Genomic DNA, 19,336 nt, shown 5'->3' with positions numbered 1-19,336 from the left:
AATTTTTTTTTTTTTTTTTTGCGAGGCGCCCCTCCAGCAGATGGCGCTCTAGGCGACCGCCTATATCGCCTATGCCAAGAGCCGGCCCTGTATGTAGGCTGTAGTGAAGGGCCACAGTGTACCCAGGCTTTCGCCTTATGTCAGTTGGGATGGGCACCAGTGTCCCCTGTGACCCTCATGTAGAGGATTAAGTGCTAGAAGATGAATGAGTGAGTGAAGAATCTCTCTTTTAAAGCACAAAACGTGCGTTACGCAGAAAGCCTTTGACATGCATCTTCTCTTTTTGTGACCAAGAACTCTCACTGACTCAAAGAGGGACGACACATCACCTCAAAATCAGAAGTGGTCATTACAAGATCAATTCAGGTTAACTACTTTAAAAAAAATAAAAAATAAAATACTAATAATTACTAATACCAATAAATATAACAAATGTATAAAATATACATAGTTTATAAAATCTTAATTCTATCTAACAATTAATAACAGCTAGATGGAAAGGCGAGTGAAATCTAATGGAGTGAGTAAGCTTTTTTTTCTTCCTCTGGTGGTTTCAGAAGTTTCAGTTTCCACTTGTAAAAAATTCCCTTGATCACAGGAAGGATGAAGGATGCGGCTAAAGAACGTATTTAAGGTGACCCATCTGCCTCTACCCCTCACAGTTCTCTTGTCAACACACTTTACTGACCTTAACAGAGGTTCTTTCTGCCCTCTTACCCACAACCACCAAGTTTGTTCTGCAGCATCGGCGTCATCTTGATCAAAGAGGAAACCAAAAATGTCTGGCATCATCAAAGTGTTTCTGCTCCTGGCTGTTCTGATCTGCATCTCTAAAGCACAACGTAAGTTTTTATCTCTTTTAATCTCATCATTTTGAATAAAAATGGATTGTAATTAAACCTTTGTTTTTTTCCTTGTTTTTCTCTATAGTCAACGAATCAGCGCAGAGCTGCCTGTGTCGGAGCGTCAGGGATTCCATTATGAAAAATTCTCGACAAAGGGACATCCAGATCTACCCGGCAACCATATTCTGTAACAAAGTGGAGATTGTGTAAGAAACATTTAACAATGTTCAATGAAACTATTATGTCTACAACAGCTCACAATATCAGTTAGTCTATACCTGTCTGACTCATTTATATAATCAGTTTATTTGTTATGTGAAATGAAATCCCTTCATCTGAACTTCTCCTCTCTCCAGTGTCACAACCAGCAATGGCCGGCGTTACTGTCTGAACCCAGACAAGAAAGCGGTGCAAGACCTCGTGCTTGATATGATGTGAGTGAACATACAGACCTGAGTCTGAGCTCTACCGTCAGAGTACGCTGAGCTTTGTTACACAAAACATGAGGCAATAAGGTAACACCTTTCTCACACGGCTGGAATGTGTCTAATTTTTTTGCTCTGCTCTTATTTGTCATTTCTAGAAATAAAAAAACCCCTACAGTCAGACGAGCTCAGTCCACTTCCAGTCCCAGTTCCAACCCTGACAGCTCCAGCACGGCTCACAACTGAATCTTCAGGCATGGATATCAACATGTGACCTCCAACCCCATAAAGTGAATGTAGATGTGAAAGGAATGAAAGCTTTTGTCTATTTATCTTGCACTTTGTCTATTTATCTTGCACTTGCATCACATCTGTATTTGATGTATGTATTTGTTTTGTGACGTTTAGTTTGTTCTATAGCCTTGGTTTTCTGTATAATTCAGGGTTGTTGTTTTCTTTTTAAATAAATCAAATTCAATGGAGGATTGAGTCACTTGTTTTCTGTCTCATGTTTGAAACTGTTTGTGTCTCATGCCAACAGTGCTATCTTGTGGTCTGGGGGTGTCGGTGCATTTGAGTCAGATCCTGTGATCTCACACATGTTGATAGATTACAATAGCATGAGATATCAGGGGAGGGCGTTGTGGTCTGAAGGGTCTCTCAGACATAATGAACTGGTCTTACAAAGGTGTGTGTGTGTGTGTATTACATGCCAAGTCAACAACCAGCCCACACTATGCTCTCGCTCAGACAGGAGAGGAAACACGTTTGTACAGCTGTACTTGTGAGGACCCATCATTGACATCAATTCATTTGGACAGTAGAAATAAAGCCTCGTCCCTAATCTTAACCAAAACTAACTACTAATTAATTCTCACCTTTCATTTTCCATTATTTTTGGAATTTTGTATGGTATTAAATTGTATATAAAAAAATATTTATACTTCTACAGTATCAGGTTGTTTATGGGATAATGGTCGTATCACTTGTGTACTGAGGAGGTGAAAAGGGGGCAGGAATTATTTAGTGAAAAATGTTCCCTGCTCAGTTTCAAACAAGAGCAAATATAATGTAAGATAGTCATTTATTTGTCCCACATTACAGCAGCAAAGACAGTAAAGATAAAAATAATTTAAAATATATTATATGTACTTTAGGCAAGGGCTTGGCTGGTTGGAGGCCTCCAGTGTGTGCCAACATTTCTACACCAGCCTGAACAGACAAAAAAAACCAGAGGATGCATTTCACATTTTGAAGCAAAATCTTACGACGCAAACCAGGAACACCTCCCTGTCTGGTATGTGAGGGCCACCATAGCTTTCAGGCCTGTGATGTAATCGGACCTAAAGATGGTGTTAATGTCAGATTATGAAAACAAATCTGTGAGATGAGGCCGATATTAAGTAACCATTTTCACCAGCAGCAACACAGTAAAATAAAGTGTCCTTTTATTTTCCATGCTCTCACACACCTTCTCGGATTCACACTAGAAAGGTTTTAACCACAAACACGGCCACCTACACTTTGTGTTGTCAAATATGGAATAGCCCACACACACACACACACACAAACCAAATTGAAAAAAGTGAAGCAGAACAATGACATGTCAAACAAGACAAGATTTCACAATAAGCAAAATTAAAGAGGTTTCATTTGTCATTCTTTTTCCCTCATAATGAGGGAAAACTCAAATTCAGTTGAACTAAATGACCCCAACATGTTTATTATCCAAATGAATCCCAATTCAGACACAGTTTAATACACTATACTGAAAACGGATGAAAATAACACAAACAACATTTTGTGGGGCTCTATGTAAGACACTAATGTTTAAAGTGGGTACACAAACCAAAAGACTGATCCTCAAGGACCTTCTTACACCCTTTTTCCACAATGTAAACATAAACATCATATGTAGGCTGTAGTGAAGGGCCACAGTGTACCCAGGCTTTCGCCTTATGTCAGTTGGGATGGGCACCAGTGTCCCCTGTGACCCTCATGTAGAGGATTAAGTGCTAGAAGATGAATGAGTGAGTGAAGAATCTCTCTTTTAAACCACAAAACGTGCGTTACGCAGAAAGCCTTTGACATGCATCTTCTCTTTTTGTGACCAAGAACTCTCACTGACTCAAAGAGGGACGACACATCACCTCAAAATCAGAAGTGGTCATTACAAGATCAATTCAGGTTAACTACTTAAAAAAAAAAAAAAAAAATACTAATAATTACTAATACCAATAAATATAACAAATGTATAAAATATACATAGTTTATAAAATCTTAATTCTATCTAACAATTAATAACAGCTAGATGGAAAGGCGAGTGAAATCTAATGGAGTGAGTAAGCTTTTTTTTCTTCCTCTGGGGGTTTCAGAAGTTTCAGTTTCCACTTGTAAAAAATTCCCTTGATCACAGGAAGGATGAAGGATGCGGCTAAAGAACGTATTTAAGGTGACCCATCTGCCTCTACCCCTCACAGTTCTCTTGTCAACACACTTTACTGACCTTAACAGAGGTTCTTTCTGCCCTCTTACCCACAAACACCAAGTTTGTTCTGCAGCACCGGCGTCATCTTGATCAAAGAGGAAACCAAAAATGTCCGGCATCATCAAAGTGTTTCTGCTCCTGGCTGTTCTGATCTGCATCTCTAAAGCACAACGTAAGTTTTTATCTCTTTTAATCTCATCATTTTGAATAAAAATGGATTGTAATTAAACGTTTGTTTTTTTCCTTGTTTTTCTCTATAGTCAGAGAATCAAAGCAGAGCTGCCTGTGTCGGAGCGTCAGGGATTCCATTATGAGAAATTCTCGACAAAGGGACATCCAGATCTACCCGGCAACCATATTCTGTAACAAAGTGGAGATTGTGTAAGAAACATTTAACAATGTTCAATGAAACTATTATGTCTACAACAGCTCACAATATCAGTTAGTCTATACCTGTCTGACTCATCTATATAATCAGTTTATTTGTTACGTGAAATGAAATCCCTTCATCTGAACTTCTCCTCTCTCCAGTGTCACAACCAGCAATGGCCGGCGTTACTGTCTGAACCCAGACAAGAAAGCGGTGCAAGACCTTGTGCTTGATATGATGTGAGTGAACATACAGACCTGAGTCTGAGCTCTACCGTCAGAGTACGCTGAGCTTTGTTACACAAAACATGAGGCAATAAGGTAACACCTTTCTCACACGGCTGGAATGTGTCTCATTTTTTTGCTCTGCTCTTATTTGTCATTTCTAGAAATAAAAAAAACACTACAGTCAGACGAGCTCAGTCCACTTCCAGTCCCAGTTCCAACCCTGACAGCTCCAGCACGGCTCACAACTGAATCTTCAGGCATGGACATCAACATGTGACCTCCAACCCCATAAAGTGAATGTAGATGTGAAAGGAATGAAAGCTTTTGTCTATTTATCTTGCACTTTGTCTATTTATCTTGCACTTGCATCACATCTGTATTTGATGTATGTATTTGTTTTGTGACGTTTTGTTTGTTCTATAGCCTTGGTTTTCTGTATAATGCAGGGTTGTTGTTTTCTTTTTAAATAAATCAAATTCAATGGAGGATTGAGTCACTTGTTTTCTGTTTCATGTTTGAAACTGAACTGGTCTTACAAAGGTGTGTGTGTGTGTGTTACATGCCAAGTCAACAACCAGCCCACACTATGCTCTCACTCAGACAGGAGAGGAAACACGTTTGTACAGCTGTACTTGTGAGGACCCATCATTGACGTCTATTCATTTGGACAGTAGAAATAAAGCCTCGTCCCTAATCCTAACCAAAACTAACTACTAATTAATTCTCACCTTTCATTTTCCATTATTTTTGGAATGTTGTATGGTATTGAATTGTATATAAAAAAAGATTTACACTTCTACAGCATCAGGTTGTTTATGGGATAATGGTCGTATCACTTGTGTACTGAGGAGGTGAAAAGGGGGCAGGAATTATTTAGTGAAAACTGTTCCCTGCTGTTTCAAACAAGAGCTATGCAAGACTTCATTTGTTTTACTTGTTTATTTTTTGATTGTGTCTCTTTTTGTATTGTCTTTCTCTTTCATTGCCATATTTATATTAACATACAGTGATTAACAGATGTGTTAGACCACCACCCAAAGCCGCAGCCTCACTAAATTGACAGCATTGATAACTATCAAAATCCTTTTTTTTATGTTTCTGTAATGGTTAATACACCAGTGTTTAGAAGCTCTTTAAACCAAATTGATGTTTTTAATGCTACAATATAATAATTATTGTTCAAATGTACTGTTTTACAAAAAACAGAAAAAAATAGTCAAGCACATTATTATTATTTCTTTATTATTATTATGATTGTTATGATTATTATGTCGAATTATAGTTATTTACTGGCATTCCAGAACAGAAAAAAGTTAGTTTTATTGCTTGATTCATTTCTGACTTCTCAGAGAAGAAACCCACTGAGCCGGCACATATTTGGGTATAAAAAGGTGAATTGTTATTTGCCAAATAAAGAATCAAAAATATTTATGTTTTCTTGTTTCTATGACAGGTGGTCCAATACATTTAAATAATAATGTCATAAAAACAGCATCAACTTTAAATATGTCTGTAATCATGTAATGTGTTTCAATTGTTTGTTTTCTTCCCACTTGATGACTTTATTGCAATTACGCACTTGACAACACTGTTGCTCTGCGTTCACTGACTGTCTGCCAGAGCCGGATTTTGAAGTTTCGGATCATCACTTCCGCCCGGAGCTTTCAGCGGCTTTACTGCTGCTGCTGCTGCAGTAGTTCTGAGTTCAGTTGGCCAAATGTTTACTCTTTGCACGTCCAAAGGTCCGGCATGGAACGTCCGCTGATCAAACACAGCAGCATTTGTGGGTCCACTCCGTCCAATCTGTGCAGCTGTCGAGTCACACTCCAGATTCCTGCGGCGGTGGACTAATCTCGGCAGGAGAGGCGAGCAAATCAACTCTGACAGTTTGCGGTAAGGGTGAATTCGAGCATGACTGACTGCTGCTGCTGAGTGACGCAAACACTTGAACAATGTTTGTTTAAAGAGCGCACGATGCGACGCAGATACTTTGTGACCGACTGGATTTGCATGAAAATGTCTCGTCAAACCAGCGTTGTTTTTGTTATTATAGGACAAGTACGGGAGACCTCACTGTGGGTTTTTTTAGATGTTGCCATTTAGCTGAGGCGTGACTTGAGCAGTTTCTGTTCTGCAATGTCACTCAGTCTGCCCCCCCCCCGGTGCTGACGTCATCAGCAGATGCATGTGTTCCCCAGTCTACAAAGCAGACGAGAAAATGTCCCCAACATTAATTTGTTGACTCTCTGAATTCCGATTCAGATTAGGTTACTGCATGCTGGAGATGCAGGTGAATTCCTGTGAGTGGAAAGTGAGCGTAGATAAGAGTGAGCCCTGATAATAGAGGTGGACGGGTTCACCTCTATTTCTATTTTCTTCACTTTGGAACAGGCTGCAGTCACAGTTTCATTTCCTCATACTCAAAAAGCTGAACCATGTAGAGAAGTAGAGGCTGGTACGTGAGGACCGGCTGACTCAGTATTCATGACGCTGTTGTAACCAGAGCTCAGGTTCTATTTGGAGTAAGTCTGAAAAAGAACACCGCGCACTGTGCTTAGTAAATACAAGAGTCTGTTGTGTACATATTCTCTGACATGAACGTGCTTTGGCTCATGAAAGTGCATTGTTGTGTTGTGGTGATGAGCCTCACGTGTTGGTTCCTCTAATATAATGTGGTCAGACAGGAGCAGGACCTTTCTGTCTGTCAAGTCATCCTGTACCTCTGTGTCATATCATGTGATAAGGCGATTAGGTTTGGAGTCCAAAGTCAAGCGGAGCTGCTGACCCTCACAGTGTCAGTCAACTCTTAAGCGCCAGTGTCTCTCCGTGTCAAAATGGCCTCCAGACGAGGAGACCTTCCAGGTAAACATCATTCTGATTTGTTTTATATACATATATACATATATGCATATATATATATATATATATATATATATATATATATATATATATGTATATGTATATATATATATATGTATATGTATATGCATATATATGTGTATATATATATATATATATATACAGTACATATATATAACAGATACTGAGACTTGAATGATAAAGCATGTGAAATGACAGCAGGTATGAGGAACAGATTTTTAGCTGCAGAACCTTTTCCCCCTGATATTGCAGCTCTTGAGTTGGGTTCGTCATCCACATTCTTTGGTGGCTCGTCGTCTCCCATTGGAATGACTCGGCGTAACATCAGCTACGATGAGCTCATGGACGCCCACATACATTCACCGCCTCCGGACCTGACTGTTAACATCTTGTGGAAAGACCCAGTCATACCACAGCACAAGTTCCGCAATGGAGCAGAGGTGCTTTACTGTTTGTTTGTTTGTTTGTTTGTTTGTTTGTTTGTTTGTTTGTTTGTTTGTGTGTGTGCTTGCACTGCCACTGCCTGACCCACATTGTTATGGCAATATGAAACCAAACATGTGTTTGCTTCTTCTGTGTAAAACCTGTTCACTTGAAGGTACATTGTGTTTAACCAATGAATCCATGTGTGTCAAACTCAAGGTCTGCGGGCCACATTAAGCCCACCATGAAATTTTATCCGGATCCTCAAAATAATATGTTAGGTATGGTGACTTTCCTGCTTCTCAATCGACACTTGTTAATACTCGTCAAGTCACCTTGCCCATAAAGAATGAAACAAAAATAAATGTGGATGGAAAACACAGAGCCCTAGCTTTATACGTCTAGTAAAAATGATTGAGTATAGCAAATTGTGTAGCAGTGTGTGCTCAGACATTACTATACTGCTGTGTTAAATCATTCTTAAATTATTAACCGCATAATAGTTACTGCTCGTCTACATTTATGTTCTTTTGTGAGGACTCAACTGATGTGTTTATATGTTTGAAACAGTTTTCTTCCCACTTATTTAAGTACTGACGTATAATTGTGTGGCTGTAGGAAGGAGAGAAGGGTGGGAAGTTGGTGACTTTTGAGGCACCAACACCAGTCAAGTCCCCTGTGCCGGTGGTGAAAGCTAAGGCCACCTCTTTAATGACCTCGTTTATGATAAGTAAGTAACAAAACGGTGAAGAACATGCGTGTTTCATGTTGATGAATATGTTAATATACTTTATATATTTATAATAAAGTAAACAAGCTCAAGTATCAGCAGGCTCTGATGGAATAAGGCTACATTACTGTAAAATAATAATAAAAAAAAAAACATTTTACTTTCTACCCACCTTCACTTAGAGCAAAGCCAGGAGAATCTTGAGAGGTTTGAGCACCAGGCTGGGCTGACAGACACGGGATATTCCCCCCACAAAGGCCTCTCCACTGAGGAGACACGCTTTCATCGACACACAGTGCCAGTGAGTATAATAAAATGTGAGCTATGGAAATGTGATATGTGCATATGACTTCAGGTGGGGCTTTTTTTCTCTCTCTACAACCAAGAATGTACTTTTGACAATAATGATATTAAGTAAGTAAATACATTTTTAACAGGTATAAAATCAATATCATACGCTACAATACATAAAAACAGATAATAATTTAAAATAATTGTTCAACTAAAAGCTTGTTTAAAAAGCCAGGTCTTCTGAAGTCTTGGGAGTAGAGGTGCAGTAGATCAGGAGCCTGATTTATCATTCAAGTCTCTAATTTTATATTGTTAGATTAAAATAGACTAGAGAATTTGAGTGAGGAAATGTCAAACACCCTAAATATGTTTTCATAGTTCAAAGTTAATGTCTTCAGGCTATGAATGAATGCTAAAATGTAACCACTAGTAGGATTTACAAATACGCTTTATCTTTCATATGCATAAGCTTTAGCAAAGGCTGTTATAGAAAGTCACACAAGAGGGCGCTGACTGGAGGTGTACATTCACACTCACACTGTGGGCAATCTGTGAGTGGTAACAGTGTGTGACATTGAGAAACCAACTTTTGTGTGTACACACACTCAGTGTTATATGTTTATTAGTATAAAAACAGTATACTTATAAATTAGTATACATACTATTTTACTGCCATTATTTTGAAGGGGTAAACCAAATTTGTACACAAGATATGTTTAAACTTTTCGTTATTTCTGATATTTAAATCACACACACATAGTCTTTTACTGAAGATATTACCTTCAAAAAAACATTCTCTGCATTGTTGCACACAATCACAATCTTTTCAGGTTGAACATGCTACAAAATCTTGATAAACAAATTACGTCATCTTTTCTTTACAGACTTTATTGATAACAAATGTACAGAACAGCAAATCATACAATAAATTGAGAAAAGAAAGAGAAACAAAACAGAAAAGAAGTGAAATAAGAAACCAACAAAAGAAAAACACAAAAAACAATGACAAAAACATTGATCCTTCACAAAGAGAATATGATAGAGAGAAACTTGTATAGAAAGGTAGAAAGAAACCTTTAACCCTACATTTATGTATGAAATTTACCATACAAGATTAACTTTTTATTCGACGTATATATACATTTTTTTGCAACTAATTTATTTTATTTTATTTTATTTCTTCAGTTGAGTATTGCACAGTATATGCTTTGTCAGATGAGACCAAAAAGAATGTGGGTATGTACAATAGATGAATGAATGTGCAAGAGATGCTGGTTCCATGTTACACAGGCTACATTTGTTTTCTACATCTGGAAAAGTGTATCATTACGTAATGTTCCATACCGGTAGTGTGTTGCTAGGCAACGCCCATGATTGAATCGAGCCCCCTTATTTCGTGAAACGGACCAATCACAGCCGTCCTTACAAATAGACGTTACGTGGGCCTGCTGCTGTTTGTACACGGTGTCCTGTCTGTGTTCTTTTAAGTAGCGAACCCCGAAACTTGTTATAAAACTGCAAACTATGGACCAAATTAAGGATTACAACGGACTCAAGCGCCAAAGAAAACAAATCATTAAAAGGTTTGTCAAATTTGTTGTTTTAGTAACCTCATTTCACTTACGAAGGAAAGGCCTTAGCCGTGACGGCTAACGGTTAAAGCTGCTCTCTGAGCTGACCATAGTAAACAAACTGATTCCTCAGTTTAATTAACAGACTGATGTTATCATTTGCCGTCAAATTTAAAGTACTGTGATGCACATAGCTCAACCATGATAAAGTCACGTTATGTGTAACCGGTTATAATGTTAACTAATTTGAATGATGCTATGAGCAGTCCAGACACCGTTAGCTTAGCCACCGCCGCTAACCAGCGTTAGTGATAAACGGTACGCTTAATTATCCGATGTACATTTAAAGGGGGAGCATCTTCTGTCGAGAAGGTCAAAACATGTCCCCTGAGGCTAAAATTATTATTTCTGGAGAAAGTGTGGAGATGTTTTGTTATTCAGGAAGACCAGAAGAACCGAAATATGACTTAGCATATACAGTAACCGGCCACTTTATTAGGTACACCTGTTCAACAGTTTAACTCAAATAATGAGCAAGCCAATCATGTAATGGCAACTCCATTCATACGATAGCATCTCAATGAGTGTGGACAAGGTCAAGCCGACCTGTTAAATTTCAAACCTAGCAATAGGATGAGGAAAGGATGACATTAGTGACGGGTGGAAGATCCGATGTCTTCTGGTCTGAGTATTTCTATAACTGCGGATCTACTGGGATTTTAAAGTCATTGAAAATTGGGAAAATATCCAGCAGGTGGCAGTTCTCTGGGTTGAAATGCCTTGTCGATGCCAGAGGTCAGAGGAGAATGACCAGATGGAAAGGTTGGACAACTCAAATAATAACTGTGTATCAACTGAGGTTTACATAAGACCATCTCTGAATGCCTAACATGTCAATCCATTAACCAGAAGACCGTTCCTAATAAAGTGGCCAATGAGTGTATGCTATTGTTAACAGGCTCCACAGCAGTGTTAACGAATCAGATATTGATTCTGTGTTGTCTAAAAAGTGGTTATATCATTTTGAATCAAAATGAGCCGATTGTGATTTTTGCTTGGAATATTTGTGAGTCTCGTCTCCTTTTTCATTGTCAGTAAGTGTTTACTGCTTTGATTTTCTGCCTGTTATTTTAAATTAATTAATGTGATATGAAATGATAAGACAGGAAAACCATTACAGAGTTAATGAGTGTATATTATTTTTTTCCCCCACACACTATTTAAACTAACATTGTGCCGTTGCATAACCCCAGCCACTTCAATGAAACTACAGTAGATGATAGTAGTATTCTAATTCCACTTGCTTCATGACATTTGTTCACACACATTTCCACACTACTTGCCTATTTGCCTCCACCTTGCATTTGTTATATAATAATGGGACATATTTTATGAATATGGTGTATTCTGACTGAAGTCCAGCAGGACTGTAGCACTGAGATCCACATCAACAACTCACTGGGTATTAACGGCCATGGGGGTGTGCCATGTTATTCATTTGCACAATGACCACTACCCTGAGCAGACATCAGGACCACATATGCGAGACCAATATGAGTTTGGAAGGTTGTTCAGTTCATGGATGGGAATATGCCTGCATTGATTGGAAATTCAACACTGAAAACATTCTTCCAGAGATCATCGCTGAAATACATTTATCAGTTAAGGCAAGTATGTTTTGAGGGCATTCCAGTTGTCAGGATCTAAAAGGGCACATTCATTGTGTGGTTAGAAGAGCAAACTCAAACCTGGTTGTATCCGCATGGACTAGTAGTTTTGCAGGTGGAGTTGGTTTGAAGCAAGCAATAAACTTACTGCGTTAATGACCTTTTAAATAATAAAGCTTCTTAAACTCAGTGCTGATGTAATGGCAGCTTGTTTGATTGTTGTTTTTCACCATAGGATCAGACCTTTGTCTTTCCCTCCCTTTTCCCCACCCACACCACAAGGTCGCATGTGATAGGCCCAGTGGGTCCATGACGCATGTTTTCATTTATAATCTGCAGGTCCAGAAAAACACTGATGACCTTTTGTGTTGTGTGTTCATGGGTTGTTTGCTCTTCTAATAAGATCAATGTTGTGTGCCTGATTTATCTGTGCCAAACTGCTCAGGGTGTAATGTGGATGTTAGGAGGTGTGCTGCTGTTTGTGCAGGGTGCAGTAATCAACCTCTCAACCCCAGTGTCAAGAATCCAGATTATAGATATCCATAAATATCTATAATCTGTCAATTCATTCCTTGAGTAATCGAGTTTGGTTCAGGAAATGTTGGTCAGTTTTTCAAACCTGGAAATGATTATGTTCTCAAATGTCTTGTTTTGTCCACAAACAAAAAAAGAAAGTATTCACATTTAAGAAGCTTAAAAACTGAGAACTTGTTTTAATTCTTTAAAAAGAACAGTCAACCCAATTAAATGGATTATCAAAGTTGTTGATGATTAATTTAGTAAAAGATAAATTGAGTAATTATTTCAGGCCTAGTGCTCACTCCTCCCTTGTCCAAGTGTGTCTGCGAGCTACGGTGGCCTTCACATACCAGAAAGGATGTAAACAAAACTCTTTCACAACTCTCTCCAGTCGTCCAGGGTTAGGGTCCTCTTCTGTGGCCTCCTCCTTTTTTATTGGTTCACTTAATGTGTTGGGTTTGTGTGGGATGAGTCAATCCTCTTTGTTTGTCCAGTAAACCTCTGATTCAAAATGCAAAAACACACTGTTTGGGCTACGTTTAAAGTGTGGTGGGGTTATGCTGTATGAAGGCCTATTCCAAAAGCTACAGAAACTGAAATCTTGTACATTTATATAAACGTGTATATATTCAATTTCTGACAATAAACCATCCTAAATGTTACACACTTTCTAGTCATTATCTGATTCACAGGAGGACTTGAGATCTTTGCAGGGTATTTCTTCATGGTTTGTTTGTTTATTTTTCTGTCCGTGCAGAAGTTGAGAATGCCAAGTGGGGACTTCAAAGAGGACAGGCTTCCAACATCAGCACAATCCACCCCAAGTTGTACCCCTTCTGTCACCCCCAACGTCACCCCCTGCGTCAGTCCCTACGCGTCACCAGCTGCTACTCGCAGGTATGAAATGAGAAAATCTCAAATGAGCAGAACCAAACTTTATATTGTGGTTAATTTACCAACACGGCTAACTGTTTCGATATTGTGGCAGTTTGTTATGTAAGGTGCCATATGGCTCATCGCTCATATTGTTTTTCTTGCTCATTGCTTGGCGGGAGTACAGGAGCTGGTTCCAGCTGAGTCCTGCGCCATCTCTTGCCACCCAAGAACTCAGTCCAAACCTCAGCACAGACATGGGAGGAAATGAAGGAGGAGGAGACAGGTGGAATTTCTTTGGAACTCGGTCTGTGGTACAGAAGTCCCCCACTGACCCAGGCTGTGACACCAGCACAGGTGAGATATCTTTTATCCGGAAATAATGATGTTCTCAAATGTCTCATTTCGTCCACAAACCAAAAATGTTCAGTTTTTACTGATTTCCTTGCAATTAAACCAAAAAAACATTCACACATAAGAAACTTAATTATTTAAAGAAACTCTAAAACTGAATAATTGATGATCAAAATAACTGAATACATTTTCTTAGCAGTACTTTCAACTCGCACCATGACAAACTGATCTTTTAGGGTGGTTCCACTGCCAGAAGTCAACTGTGTGCAGCAATCGGTGATAAATTCCCACTGATATGCTAAAGCCACAAGCTGCAATTTAAATCTAAACTTAAAGGTTACACCACCATCTTCACATTTAGCATTAGATTAGTTTTTTTTTTTTAATTTTTATAAAAACCTTTAACATTATTTTATTGGTTTAGTTTATAGGTTTTCCTTTTTACACCCCAGAAGAAACGGAAAATTTTCAACCTCTGACCAGAAGATTCAAGACCCTCAATGCACTTTACAAGTATAATAATGATCATGATTCATTGCAGTTTTTAAAGCAATTAGGATAAAACAAACATACATTAAAAGGTCAAACATGACAATTTGCATTAGGGATGCACCGATATGAATATTTCCGCCGATACCGATATCCGATATTAATATTGCTGCTATGGCCGATAACCGATATCTACCGATATCGATATATGTTTTTAAAAAAAAAAAAAGGTTTCTGAGATGATAAAAGTTTGTACAGACTGAAAATCATGCAAGCTGAATTTTTGATTGTCTTCCTTTATTTTAAAAACATGTTTTACCTCCAAATAACAAGGTTACAGGGCGACCATTAGACACAAGTAAAGGTTTTTAGAATCCTTTAGCACTTGTAGAGCAAGTGTGTAACTAAATTAAAGTACAGTTTAACGCCCTCAACTCACTAAACTCCTGTGAGAAAGTTTGGATCATAAATTACAAACATGAACATAAATAAAAATAATACCCTGCCAAAGTTACTGTAACCGAGATAAGGGCGTCTATACTGGGTACGTAAATAAAGTCAACAACCCTTCCTCCCGGCAACAACAACCACGCCACTTCCCTTCACAATAAAACTACACAACAGATATGAGAAACAATACCTGACAAGCTCTACTAAGAGCTGCCATAATAAAGAAAATACATGTAACATTACTTTATCAAACTTGCCAGTATTCATGGCAACCAGATATTTATTAAATTGCAAAACATTGGAAAAGTAGCGCCGACTTGGCAGGTTGTTGCGGGGTTCAATATGCTCTATCAGCCGTTGGACCCTCGGTCCTTCACTATGGAAAAGGGCTGGTCGTCAAGAGCAATCATTTCCATTACCTTGATCGTTATTGCCCTGGCCAATGTCTTCCTTTGTTCGATTACTTGCTGTATTGGGCTCCCAGCTGCGCTGCTTTCTTTTTTGTCTGCCGCCTAACGTTACTAGCGTTAGCTTCCTGCCGTTGTTTGTATACTTCTGGGTGGCGGTTTTTCAAATGACATCATCAAATTTGTGGTATTTAATGACTTGACGCGGAACCCTCCTCGCATTATCTCAACTTTGCAAGTGTTGCATAATGGTTTTTCGCGTATCTTCTATCGACACCCTGAAAAAACGCCCACACCGCTGACATTATCTCTCCTCAACACACACACACACACACACACACACCTTGTGCTGCACTTGCGTCACTGTAACATGCTCAAAGAAATGCAGCATGGCCTCCCCTTCCCGACACACATACACAAACAGCAAATAGACGGGTATTAACATCGGTTGTTAAAATCGGTGCAGTTTTACTCATTGGACCGATGCCGATATGTTAAAAAATGACGAACATCGGCCGATACCAATATTAATGCCGATATATCGTGCATCCCTAATTTGCATACATGCATAAACTCACACAAATATTTGTATAATAGTTCAAATAGTAGGAAAGTTTATAATAGTAAAAACAATTAAACAACAACCACAGAAATAAAATGTGATTAAAAAGCCTTTCTATAAAAGAAAGTCATAAAATGTGACTTTAAAAATAAAAAGTGTCAGCCGATCTAATAATTCACTGTAACAGCCAAAAATGTCAGTAATGACAACATCTACCTCTTCACTCCTGTAGGCTTTTCACTACAATCCTACTTCGGCCTGCAGAAGTCCTCAACCATGGATGGCACCAACACGCAGATAAACCTCAAGGTGCAGGACCCTGCCAACTTCATGACCCAAAAGATTGATTTATCGGGTATCGAGGGCAAGCCTCCACGGCCACACAAACTAAAACCTCGGGACATGAATGTCTTAACACCTTCAGGCTTCTGAAGCCGGACCAGCCGCGTGCTGTTACACTTCTTTACCACATCTCTGTTTTCTTTCTTTCTTTCTGTCTGGTAGCTTCCTCTATCCCCTCTGTGAGATAGTGAGGCTGAGAGGAATAAGAAGGATCACCTGTAGCATTAGCTCACCTGCCCCAGAGACGTCACCACACGCTTGCTCCTCACATCAGCAATTAGTCCACATCATCACCTTCTACCTAACTGGTCCAACTAAAACACCAAATTACCTTCATTTGGCATTGTAAAGAAGGCTGTATTATTGTTGATATTATTATTATTGTTGCTGCATTCTTATATAATGGGTGCACTAGCATGCAAATGCATTGGTAATCTAATTTTATTGTCAGATGTGGCATGAGACTGAAGACACGGAAGCATCATGCCATTCCCTTGCTGAAATCATCATCGCTTTACTATCACATCTCATCCAAAAACAACAAGTTACGTCAGTTTAAAAAGCCCAGTCGCCTTGTTTGAACCTTTTTTTATTTTAGATAAGTTCACAAGTCGTGTAGTGCTTTTTCTCTGTTGGCATGCAGGGTATAGTGTGGTATGACTGAATTATGCCTAAACCTGCTTTTGACTTTCTTGTACAAGTTGAGTTTTTTGTTTTTGTATCATATGCAAGAGTGTTTAATTTTACTTCGACAGTATGACCGATAGCCTGAAATCACCTTTTTTTTATTATTGTTATTTGAAAGTGTTTCATTCATATTGACCTGCTTTAATTCAACATTGTTCATTCTAAATAGGTCATTTGTTAGGTTTGTATGATTTTTGTTTAATGCTTGCTTCAAATGGTCATTTTCAGTTGTGTGTGTGTGAGAGAGAGAGAGAGAGACACAGAGAGATGGTTTAGGAATCTCATCTGTTTTATTAGATAAACTTGATTAATTGCACAAGGGAGATTGTCTCCATCTCACGTCTGTAAATAAATCTGATGGTAACAAGCAAGTCCAAAAATTGTTGAATTCATTTGTTTATGAGGGAAACATTATGGTTAGATTATCTCATCCATAATCTCTATTATTAAGAAACACAGTTTTGACCATAGTATTTGGAACAGAAATGTAGTTTTGGGTGTTGCACAAGAAGGCATAATGCCTTTACATATGTATGGCTCAGTAAACTGATTAGTACTGGCAGTAAAGAGTCATAAAATATGGCTTAATGTAATAAAAAAAAAAAAAGCATAACTAGAACAAGATGTTAAATGCCTCGAGAATTCTTAGATGTTCTTAGATGTTTTGGCCTTTATCACTATGTGACAAAGGCCACACCTTGTGGTTAGTATGTCCTGCACCTGGTTGTTCCATGTTTCATGAAACTGCTCAACATCAGCACGTCATTTTCCGTCTTTGAGCACCAGATGGCACAATAGGTTCACGATGAAAACACTGGGTTGTCACAAGTTTGGTATTCAGATTCCTCAATTACAGTATATGATCTCTTAACTGTTATGTAAGAGAGTCATGCTGCATTTAAATTGTGTTTTATGTAGCTATTATCGTATATTCCCTGAAATGAAGTGTGATATTGATTATCTGGAAATGATATTTATCCTCTCGCGCATGAAGGACAGAGTGAGATAAAAAGAGGGAGTCTCTCCGCTGACTATCAAGAGAGATCGAATTAATTGTATTTTATAATATTACACCCCCCGCTTTGTCTACACCAAAGAAAACATTTAAGCCGTCAGACAATGAGCCATCAGAGAGACAATAGAGAGCAGAGTCCAATCGCCTGCAAGCCTTGCCATGAACTGCAGATATTTACAGCCTTGTTGAAGCTCTCAGCACGTATTGTCTGATGCTCTGTTTACGGTGTGTGTTTGTGTTTGTGTGTGTGTGAGAGAGTCCAGGGACTTTTACAGGGTGTGCTGATTGCCCTTGTTTAATTTCTTGCAACAGAATACAGACACGGAACATTTACATTGTGTGAGTTTTGGATTTGATGGTGTGCAAAAGTCTTAGGCCAATCCAAGTTTCAGCTACTATGACCATTCAGTACAGTTATTTTTTTCAATCACTTTATTGGAACGCATCCAGAAAATATGGGAAACATGTATGCAGTTTTAAAATAACACGTTTATGGGAAAAAAAAAAAAAGGTCAAGTATCTATGTGACTGACCCTTGTACTTAAACGATAGATATGCAACCCTGACTCTTAATTCTGGAGTGAACGCCTTTGTACTATTGCATGGTGTCAAACATCTGCTGTGGAAAAGGTCTATTACACCAGTTGCATTCAACACATGCTTGAGCATTACATACACGTGATTTACGAGTTCATCTTATGGACGGTTAGCGGATATGGTGCCTTGAGACATTTGCACAGTACTGTCGTTAGAATGTTCACTTTCTTTCTCTCATTGAATTTACATTTTGACTTTCATTTACTCGTAAATTACAGGTCCTTTCTAAAGGAAACCTCCCTTTGACCTAATTACAGGCTTCGGGGAGTTCATGTCTGGTTTTCAGATGGTGCGTCAGGAACAAAGGTGACTGACAAATGAGGTGGACAAGTGGAGACAGAGAACTGCGGGCCATTAAGAAAGACAAAAGCTTCAGGTAGTTGGCTGTAGGCAACTGGATGTGTTTGAGTGAGGTTTGAAGATGTTACACCTCTCATCCAAAAGGGACTCAAGAAGCCTCTTGGATCAGAGGTGTAACGTCTTCAAACATAACTCAAGCAAGTCCACTTGCCTACAGCTAACTGCTGAAGATGACTATGACCCAGATGAATGAGACCATTCACACAGGAGGGCACATGATCGGTGGCAAAAAGAACATTTGACAGAAGTTAGTACAATGAATCTGGTGTATGAGTTTAGATGGATTCCATATTCGGACAACGTTTTTCACTCCTGGTTGTCTTTTCTGATTGATGCGTGCACTGTTTACAACCTACGACAGACAGAACTGTGTCAGCAACGCTAATCTGAAACGTCTGGGACTGGGAGTAAAACAGAAGAACAGGGACGCGGAGAGCAAAGGGTGGAGTCCACAGGCAATCATGACATAATACAGAGGTCTCTGTCTCTCTCTGGGTCCATCATGACATAGTTTCTGTGAAAAAAAAAACCCCTCCTTTCTGCTCCCCACCTCGACCACAGAAATCATTTAGCTCTCGCACAGATGTGTGAAGCTCCTCCCCCTGCCACAGTGGCCGTGATCATCTGCAGTGTGACGTGACGCGCTCAAGTTACTCATCTATTTTTCAGAACTGGTTCTGTCAAATTCTTTTCTGAACATTCCTTTTTTTTTTTTCTCCCCCCCACTCCGCTGAATGAATTGTAACTCATCACACCCATGTGAC

At 38.9% G+C, this 19,336-nt stretch overlaps 3 protein-coding genes across 4 annotated transcripts in view; all 3 read left to right on the top strand.

Moving 5' to 3' along the window:
* Positions 1-591: 591 nt before the first annotated feature.
* LOC131472852 (C-X-C motif chemokine 11-6-like) lies at positions 592-1,752 on the top strand. The gene is made up of 4 exons (XM_058650325.1): positions 592-842; positions 931-1,051; positions 1,202-1,279; positions 1,429-1,752. The coding sequence occupies exons 1-4, from the start codon at positions 779-781 to the stop codon at positions 1,514-1,516; spliced, it is 351 nt and encodes a 116-aa protein (XP_058506308.1). The 5' UTR covers positions 592-778; the 3' UTR covers positions 1,517-1,752.
* A 1,924-nt stretch (positions 1,753-3,676) lies between these two features.
* LOC131472863 (C-X-C motif chemokine 11-6-like) lies at positions 3,677-4,795 on the top strand. Its single transcript, XM_058650334.1, has 4 exons — positions 3,677-3,930; positions 4,019-4,139; positions 4,290-4,367; positions 4,517-4,795. Exons 1-4 carry the CDS (start codon positions 3,867-3,869, stop codon positions 4,602-4,604), a joined length of 351 nt encoding a protein of 116 aa, XP_058506317.1. The 5' UTR covers positions 3,677-3,866; the 3' UTR covers positions 4,605-4,795.
* Positions 4,796-6,031: 1,236 nt separating this feature from the next.
* LOC131472878 (putative monooxygenase p33MONOX) overlaps positions 6,032-19,336 on the top strand; it is an 81,711-nt gene continuing 68,406 nt past the window's right edge. The window contains exons 1-8 of one of the 2 annotated variants that reach the window (XR_009242143.1): positions 6,032-6,248; positions 7,100-7,217; positions 7,488-7,675; positions 8,277-8,388; positions 8,571-8,689; positions 13,194-13,333; positions 13,497-13,666; positions 15,804-16,836. Coding sequence is in view for 1 of the 2 variants with exons in the window: in XM_058650351.1 (XP_058506334.1) it covers positions 7,190-7,217; positions 7,488-7,675; positions 8,277-8,388; positions 8,571-8,689; positions 13,194-13,333; positions 13,497-13,666; positions 15,804-16,003 (957 nt within the window). In the remaining variant the exon portion in view is untranslated. Of the gene's footprint in view, positions 6,249-7,099; positions 7,218-7,487; positions 7,676-8,276; positions 8,389-8,570; positions 8,690-13,193; positions 13,334-13,496; positions 13,667-15,803; positions 16,972-19,336 lie in introns of those variants that run through there. The other variant, XM_058650351.1, reaches the window with a different exon arrangement.

The sequence above is a fragment of the Solea solea genome, chromosome 14 (assembly GCF_958295425.1).
Source record: "Solea solea chromosome 14, fSolSol10.1, whole genome shotgun sequence".
NCBI lineage: Eukaryota > Metazoa > Chordata > Actinopteri > Pleuronectiformes > Soleidae > Solea > Solea solea.
This window is presented reverse-complemented; position numbering and strand designations above follow the sequence as displayed.